General features: G+C 47.6%; 1 protein-coding gene across 2 annotated transcripts; it reads left to right on the top strand.

The window, feature by feature from the left end:
* The first annotated feature begins 1,400 nt into the window (after window positions 1–1,400).
* LOC108497731 (zinc finger protein 436-like) lies at window positions 1,401–7,038 on the top strand. Of its 2 annotated transcripts, none has more exons than XM_017815632.1 (4): window positions 1,401–1,450; window positions 1,559–1,686; window positions 1,839–1,941; window positions 2,682–7,038. In XM_017815632.1, exon 4 carries the CDS (start codon window positions 2,794–2,796, stop codon window positions 3,958–3,960), a length of 1,167 nt encoding a protein of 388 aa, XP_017671121.1. In that variant the 5' UTR covers window positions 1,401–1,450; window positions 1,559–1,686; window positions 1,839–1,941; window positions 2,682–2,793; the 3' UTR covers window positions 3,961–7,038. The 2 variants fall into 2 exon arrangements, with proteins under 2 accessions (XP_017671121.1, XP_017671120.1); XM_017815631.1 differs by having other exon boundaries at window positions 1,836–1,941.
* The last annotated feature ends 1,720 nt before the right edge of the window (window positions 7,039–8,758 follow it).

Here is an 8,758-nt window from a genome sequence, read left to right as displayed (position 1 = left end):
GAGGACCAGTACAATAAGATCTCTGAATTTTGTTTGTCATTTTAGGTTAATGGGGAAACATTAGCAGAGAGGCCTGTTCTTTGTTACCGAAAGTCAGAGGCGAGGTTTGGGACTGTGCTCATGAATTTGGTGAGTGTGTTGACACTTTTGTCAGTCTGAGTGTTGGGGTGTGTACGTGCTGGTTTTATTACCTTGCCACAGAAACCCTTTTCTGTCTCATCTCAGATCAACAACAGAAGACACGATGCACTGACTGGCACTGCCCTGGTTCTTTGATCTAACCCATGAGACATCATTTGGAGTGTTCTGCATTATTTATCACTACTGAAGTATTTTCAATTAAACTGACAGATTAAATACTAACTTTGCCTGGCAGATAATGAAATTCTTGTTTCTTTTCCAAGGAAGCTGACATGAAAGAAGCCAGACATGAGAGGGCATGGGAATTTGTACTGCCTGTCTCCACATTTACAAACAAGTAAGCACTGTATGATACCACAAAGAGGAGGCAGGCTTAGTTTCTGGTGCTGACAGTTGTCACACAGGTGAGGAATGCTCAGGTGATTCCAGAGAAGCCTCACAAAGGTTGGACAGCTGGACATGGAGGAATATTACTCACCACCTTCCAGTCCTGCTAAACCTTCAGTGCAATAAGAAATCCTTGGTAATTGTAATAAACCACAGTTTGGATTTTTAAAAATTGGCCATTCATCATCTGTGCCCCACACAAACATGCTTGGCTGTGGATGTTGGTGCATGTCCTTATATATTCCTGGAGTTCATCACAGGGATGGAGCACCTCTGCTATGAGGAAAGGCTGAGAGAACTGGGATTCATCAGCCTGGAAAATATAAGGTTTTGGCATGACCTAACTGCAGCCTTCCAGTACCTGAAGGGAACTTACGGGAAAGATGGAGCAAGGCTATTTACAAGAGCATGTAACAACAGGGCAAAGGGAAATGGCTTCAGACTGAGAGTAGGTTTAGATTAGATATTAGCAAACAATTCTTTACTATGGGGGTAGCGAGGCCCTGGCACAGGTTGCCCAGAGAAGCTGTGGCTGCCCCATCCCTGGAGGTGTTCAAGGCCAGGTTGGAACTCGACCTAGCGGAAGATGTCCCTGCCCGTAGCAGGGGTTTGGAAGGAGATGATCTTCAAGGAACCGTTCCACGATTCTATGAACAGGCTCCCGGAGCACCGGGGGTTCCAGAACCGCTCCGCCGGGGCGGCGGGAAGGAATCGCGGTGGCAGGATTTGAACGGGGCGGCGGAGCTGAGCCGGGAGCGAGGGCTGTCGCTGTCGTTGTCGCCGGGGAGGGGCCGCGCTGTCCGCCCGGTCCCGCCCCGCCGCTGCAGCCGCGGCCGCTGCGGGCACGGCCGAGCCGCCGCTGCGCCGGGACCGCCGGCGCGGGGGATGCGCGGGGGATGCGCGGGGACCGGGAGCCCCTCAGGTAGGGCGGGGGGAACGGGGCATCGGAGCGGGCAAAAGTTGGGAGTTCGTGCTGCCGGGAACAATAAATCCCTTTCTTTTTACACGTATATTTATTATCATTTTTCAGCCTACATCGCGGTTTGAACATCCCCCTCCCCCGCTGCAGGGACCGCACGGCCATGGTTATGGAGTTCCCTTAAGCCACTCAGCGCCAGCATCCCTTGGAAAGTTTTCCTTCCCCAAAGGCAGCAGCAGGTCAGTTAGGGGGCTGGAGGTGAGGAATACTCCTGTTACCCAGCTCCTTATTAAATTAAAGGAAATGTCTGAAGTTGGGGGTGAGTCGAGCCACGCTGTTCCAGGCAGTGACTAACGAGGACTAATCCAGATTGTTTTCTGTATCGCAGCAGAAGAAAGCGCGGCTTGTGTGGCTGATGAAGCCGGCCTTTCTGAGATGTGAATAAGACCTTTCTGTGGATGCACGTCGCTCTACTGCCCTGGTAACTGTCCTTGGTAAGCCTACTGAAAGTAAATAGGCAAGTTTTATATTTATATATGCGTGCAAATGCTGAAATGTGTATGTTTTTATATATGTGTGTTCTTACCTATATATGTATTATATTCGGAGATGTCTTACCCGGCCTTCCAGTACTCGAAGGGAGCTTATGGAAAAGAGGGAGAGCAACTTTTTACACAGGCAGATAGTGACAGGGCAAGGGGGAATGTTTTCAAACTAAAAGAGGAGAGATTTAGATTAGATGTTAGAAAGAAATTCTTCCCTATGCTGCAGGTGGTGTGGCCCTGGCACAGGTTGCCCAGAGAAGCTGTGGCTGCCCCATCCCTGGAAGTGTTCAGGGCCAGGTTGGACGGGGCTCTGAGCAACCAGGTCTAGTGGAAGGTGTCCCTTCTCATGGCAGGGGGTTGGAATAAGGTGAGCTTTAAGGTCCTTTCCAACCCAAACCATTCTGGGATTCTATGATTTTTCATCTTTATATGAATTTAAAGGGGAAATTATCAATTTATGTTTATAGTTAAGGCTGGATGATAATAGAGGATTTAACTTCATTAAATATAGTCTGTGTTTCATATGCTGAATGTATGTTTTCTACATATCTAATAGTAGATTGTTTTGTTTCTTCTACTGTCTGTAGTCTGTCCTATTCTTATAATAAGAAAATTACCTTTAGTGTTATATATTTATCTTACGTTAATATCAGAAGAATCACTGATGAAACAGGTGTTTTATTTTCTAGGGAGGACTTTAAAGAGAGCTGAAAATGAGATGCCCTTACCATGAATGGCCCAAAGCTCTGGGTGTGCACATCATTGATGAGCTGCAGATGAACACAGCGTTTGCCTCAGAAGATGGATGTGAGTGTGGACTGGGGCCCTGGGAATGACATTTGTGACACAGGTGAGAAGCATTCAAATTATTCCAGAAAGACAACTAAGCAGGAAGGCCACACACTTAGCATCCAGAAGGAGGTAGACATGAATTACTCACAGATGTTCAGTCCTCTTTGCAACTCTGCTGGACCTTCAGGTAAGCAGGAGCTTCCTACAGAGCTGCAGTGTGAAGATAAAGAAACCTGTGAGACCTACTACCAGAAAGAAGGTGAGAATCCAGCTGGGGTGTTTGTCCCTTCCGATACCAACTTTGACCTGCAGTGTGAAGATAAAGATTTAGAGCACAGTTCCTCTGACTGCTCCAGGAAACCACGGGGAAGACTCCACGATGGTAATGAAAATACCATTCTTGGTGACATGTTTGCAGAGGACCTGGAGCCTGTCTCCGAGGAAGCTTTGCCGCATCGGTGCAAGAAGTGTGGTTCCTCTTTCCAGGGTATGAGCGAGCTGCAGGAGCACAGGCGAACTCACCTCGTGGAAAACTCCTACCGCTGTCCCACCTGTGCCAAAGAGTTCTTCCGTGCGGCAAACCTGCGGATGCACAAGCTCATCCATTCCAGCGACAGGCCGCACAAATGCCCGGAGTGTGACAAGGGCTTCATCCGCACGGCCGACGTCTGGAGGCACCTGCGCAACGTGCACAAGATCGAGCGCTCCATGGTGATCCTGGGAAACGGCATGGCCAGGAACCCCTGGTCCGTAGTGCACCGTAACCAGCACGCTGTTGAGTACAGCGATCGGCCTTGCGCGGAAAACCAGAAGCCCGAGGAGGACGACTACAAACCTTACACCTGCCCGACGTGCGGCAAAGGCTTTGACAAGCCCAACCTGCTTTCCAAACACAAGGTGATCCACCGGGAAGACAAGCCCTACAAGTGCCAGGAGTGTGGCATGGCGTTTGTCCAGCTGCTCAGGCTGAAGAGGCACCAGCAGACTCACTCTGGGGCGCGCCCCTTCTACTGCGAGGAGTGCGGGGGGACGTTCACCCGGCTGGCGTCGCTCCAGCGCCACCACCGCATCCACACGGGAGAGAAGCCCTACTCCTGCGGTTACTGCGGGCATTCCTTCACTGAGTCGGGGACCCTGCGGAGGCACGAGCGCACACACAAACTGGACAAACCTTAATTCTTGGCTCATTTGTGGTTGCGGTCTCCTCGGTTGCTTCTCACCTGAGCCAGGTCTGCTCTGTTGGGCTGGAGAAGGCACCCACTGCGAGCGCTCTGCCCGGTCCAGACCCGCTGCCCCAGCAGGAAACGCTGCATCACAGGGATCTCTGGAACTTGTACTGGTAGAGGTTGCACTGACTGGCTTTGAACTGCTTTGTATGAACAAATTACCTAATTACCACTGAATAATGAAATTACTGCACGTGGGGAGACTGAAATCACTCACATGTGCTCGTGCTGTCTCAATTTGCTGGACTGACCATGCATCAGCTTGAGCTTTGTGCAAGGATGCACAGGCTGTGAGACTTCTCTCCACAGCCTCAGTCACTGGATAAATTGGCCCTGGCCTCTTGAATGTGATGGCTCTCTGGCACTGGGTTTGGAGATCTGTTGTTGCAGGTCTTTGCTAAGTCAAAACAGTCCAGAATTGTCCCTCTATCCCTTCTGTCCTTGTATTTTGCTGAGTTTTTCTTTCCACTACATTTTTTCTATTTGGAGGGGGAATATCATGTTGGTTATTTAAAAAAAACACCAAACCAAAACAAAAAAACCTACAAACCACTTCCTTAATAAATGCAACAGTTACCAGCTGTATTTCACAAGTGGTATTATGTAAGGGAGTACCGATACTTTATGCACTTTTATGTGATGAGTTGAATGTCTGTTAATAATGGGAAAAGCTTTATTTTGACTATGATGATGCATGCTCTTGGCATGAAGGGTTGGAATGCATTTATGTCTCTAATGGAACCATGCACTCTATCCTTCAACACCAGCTGAGTATTGTCCTAAGAAGCATTTGAGAACACAAAATTCAAAGAGCAAAAGACCAAATTTAAGCCACCTTTGCTACTCATCGCATGGGAATCTCCTTAATTTAAATGTTTTCACACATAAGGAAGCTTCCCATAACAAAACCGTGTTTTGTGTTCTGTGATGTGTCTGAGTGCTACTGAAGTGTCTGCTTGACTCTTCACTTTGATTTAGATGGTTAGTGAATAAAAGTTTCCTTACAAACTAGCCTGGCAGATTCAGGTGCTGCCAAATACTCCAAGGCTGTAACTTCCAAAGAGGTTGGTATTGCCTCAGTTATGGCAGTGGGGTTTTAACTTTGAAAGTTTATAATGACGTTTTTATCTGCTGTTAACCACTGTGGTAGAAGCATCCAGTTTGTCCTTAATTTGCAGCCTGAGTTTCCTTTCCATATCAGCTTCCTTTTCCCCTGCCAGCTGCCATAATTTCACTAATTCCTTTCCAGTGCTTTCTGCCTTTTCAGAAGGAAGTTGTGCAGCAGAGTGAAGGTAAAGCTTCAGGGTAATGTACCTTTGCATTAACTACCAGGCTATTTAATATAAAATACTAATTGTACCGTTAGTTTGCTTATTCCATGGAGTAAAAAATAATGATGGCTGTTCAGCACCTTCCACCTGTGCGAGAGCTGAGCAGGTGTCACACAACTGTGGGTCCTGCTGTGTTTGATGTGAGGTCCTTGGCTCAGATCGAGCTGAACCACTGTCTGCAGCAAAACTTTAACTCGATTATGAATTGGAGACTAATTCTCCTGGCATCACTGATGGGTCGTTTTTATTTAATTCCTCAAAGAAACCTCCAGATGGGGGAACTGATCTGCATCCTGCTTCTGAGGATGTGTTCTGTTGTCTGTGTACTTTTGTAATGCTGGGATGGCTGGACCCTGTGTACCATGTGCATTCACTATAGTGGGACTGAGACTTCTCCAAACTCCCCTCCAGGCAGGAAGTTCCAGTACCGTTTTAGGTTTCCAAAGGGCTTTTGCTGGGGCCCCTTAGCAACAGCTCAGTCTTATCTGAGGGCTGCTTAGCCTCTCTAAGAGGAAAGATCTTTGCATGACAAGAATCCTGGCTGACTGTGGGTAAGTGATCTGCAGAGAGAGGTCAACAGTGCTGTTCTATGGGGACTGTGACGTTCAACACCTTCTGAAGTGACCTGGAGAGAGAGAGGGCAGATAGTGAGGTGACAAAGCTGTTCTAGAAGCTTTCATGCAATAAGTTTCCACGCTCATCTTCTAAACCCATTTTGAAGTTGTCATCTACAGCCTCCCCTGTTCAGCATCCTGCTTCTCCCTTGGGTATGCAATGCTCTTGCTGCAGGGGGTTTTAATATCCAATTAAACTGCACCACTATGCACATCTTTATGTTGTGTGACTGTTCTGCTTAGGCAGTTGCAGTAATTGAGAAAATCCAGTTATTCTGCTTTTCGATGTTAGCACTTGGTGGAATTTGTACCTATAAGATAATGGTGAAAGTATTTTGAATGAAGGTCTGTTATATGGGAAGAGGAAATGGATGGTGAAATGAGAACCACTAGGCTTAACTAAAAGGTTATTAAAAAGACACTTGCCTGGAAGGTTGACTCGCATATAAAGTGCTTGGATGTGTGAAAGGAGTAATTAAAATGTGATGGCTTCTGGGACAAGTGTGTTGAACTTCTTCAAAGAAACTTCCATTAACTCCTTTGCAAGATACAGTGACCTATAAAACGTGACTGCCACCCCTGGCAGAGGAAAGGATGGAGTCAGCCAGGCATGTACCTTCATTGTTCTTCCAGATTGGTCCCCAAATCCTTCCTGGAAGAGCTTGCATGCAGGACATTGGACAGGGCAAGAGATGGGACAGGCTGAGGCAGAATGATACCGACTGGAGAAGCACACTACTCTGGGTTTCATCCCTCACCTGCTCACCTTGAGAGGGAAGGGGTGCTTGTCCTAAAACCACACAGAGCCCTGTTCTCCCTTATGGAAAGTCAGTGGTGAACAGAAGGCCAGGATGTGCTCAGGTTCACTCTGCATGAGAGAGACTAAAATCCTGGGATACTCTGACTTGGGAAGACATCAGAAACATTCCTAAACTGTAGCTGTCTCCTGCAAATGAACCTGGAGTTGGGTTGGCAGAGCAGGAGAGGTGGAAGGAAGGGCCAGAGGCAGGGGTACCTTGGGGTGATGGGCTGAAGCATAAGCCAAGCATGGCTGGTGGAGATGATGGTGAGGGCAAGGATGACTTGGGGTTGTGTCTACAGGCATAACTTTCATGTGAAAAACATGCTGGGACTTGGATCCTGATCGGATTGGCATCCAGTAAATAAATATCACTTTTTTCTTTCAGCTAATGGGAAAGGTGGAAAGTGATTTCTGTTTTCTCACACACACCGGGGCCCTTGCTGCACTGAAGAGGTACATCTGCTGTGTCCCCTCATCTTTCAGACCCACCTCTGCTCCCATGAGACACTCAGGTGTGGGGGGGTGAATCTTTCTGTGTTCATGGAGTTGTGAAAAACAGCTGGGAGTCCCCGCAGTGTCGAACCCTGTCTGCACAAGGATGCTCCAAGGTGGGTTCCTATCCAGAGAATCACCTTCCCTTCCCCATAGGCTCAGATGCAGCTGCTGCACCAGTGTGACTGGTGGGGAAGCAAATGATGCTGGACAGGAGGACAGCACGGGATGGGACTGCAGATCCACTGTGGAGCTGCTCCCAGGCAGGTGCTGGAAAGACCTTTCAAGCCAATTTCATAAACCAGAAAATGAAGCTCTGAGCCCTTCACATGCGTCACTTGAGCAGGGAAATCTGACTTGCAAAATGTGGCTTGTCACCAAGTGAGGCTGGATAAACCAGGTACTGACCACTAAACACCTCTCTCGTCATTTGGAAAACCCTTGGGCTCTGGCATTTGGGGATGCAGCAGTAACTAGACACTAATTACCGAAAAAGGAAGACAAAAATAAAAAGCCAAAAATGCTTCTTGACCTTTTGTTCTTCGCAGCAGACAGGTGAAAACAGTATGTTCCCAGCAGTAGCTCTTAATTATTTCACCACTGCACATCCCTCTTGCACTGCAAGTTAGAAATGTCAGTTTAATTCTCTTTTAATTGCCTCAGCTATCAGATACCTGAGAGAAGCCATTTTTACCAACTGTTCTTGGGCTCAGAAAGCAGGTTATTGCTGTAGAAATACTCTGCATTTCTGCTTTGGAAAGGGGCTCTACTGAGGGGAAAGCAAGGGGTGCAATTATTTTGCCTATAATTACTGTATCCAGCCTGCTCTGTGTGAAAAGGTTGTGTGTTTTGCAGTGCTTGTCTCACTGGCAGCACAGGAGGGTTTGGGCTTTTGTTTGTGTGCATTTGGGGTGCTTCAGGCTTACCATGCTCCTCACCTGCATCAGGCAGGGATGCCTCTAAAGCTCCTCCACTCCCAGGGCCATTGCTGTAGGGAACCTGGATTTTAGAGCAGGAGGGGATGACAGGCATGAGGAGCAGAGCAACTGGGCAGCTGTTTCTTAATGTAGCTGGTTTTGTCTTTGGTCACATTGATTTATGCTTAGATATGATGCTCTTGATCCCTCTAATGGCTACAGTGCTTATTTGAAAGCATGGATTTTTATTTTCTGCACTCTGTTAACTATTTTCCTGCTCTTTAAAATACAGAACTACCAGGAAACAAAATGCAGAAGTTATTAATTACAGAGGCCCTGGGGCTCTGCCAGGTTTCAGATCCAGTGGCTGTTTCTCTTGATGGCTGAGGAGCTCAAATGTTCCAATGCCAGGCAAGCAGGAGCTGCTGCTTCCATTCCTGGAGGGCCCAGCAGAGATGCAGAGTCATGCAGTATAAAAAAATACGATCTTAATAAAGGTCACCCGGCCACACAGAGTATTTCTAGAGAAATAAAAATAGCAAGAGGGTGAGAATCTAAGAACAACACCTTGGAGCTGTGATGGTAAAGGTGG

Source organism: Lepidothrix coronata, unplaced genomic scaffold, assembly GCF_001604755.1.
Source record: "Lepidothrix coronata isolate B3197 unplaced genomic scaffold, Lepidothrix_coronata-1.0 Scaffold52, whole genome shotgun sequence".
In the NCBI taxonomy this organism is placed as follows: domain Eukaryota; kingdom Metazoa; phylum Chordata; class Aves; order Passeriformes; family Pipridae; genus Lepidothrix; species Lepidothrix coronata.
Note: the sequence above shows the minus strand (reverse complement) of the source record. Positions and strands in the feature narration are given on the sequence as shown.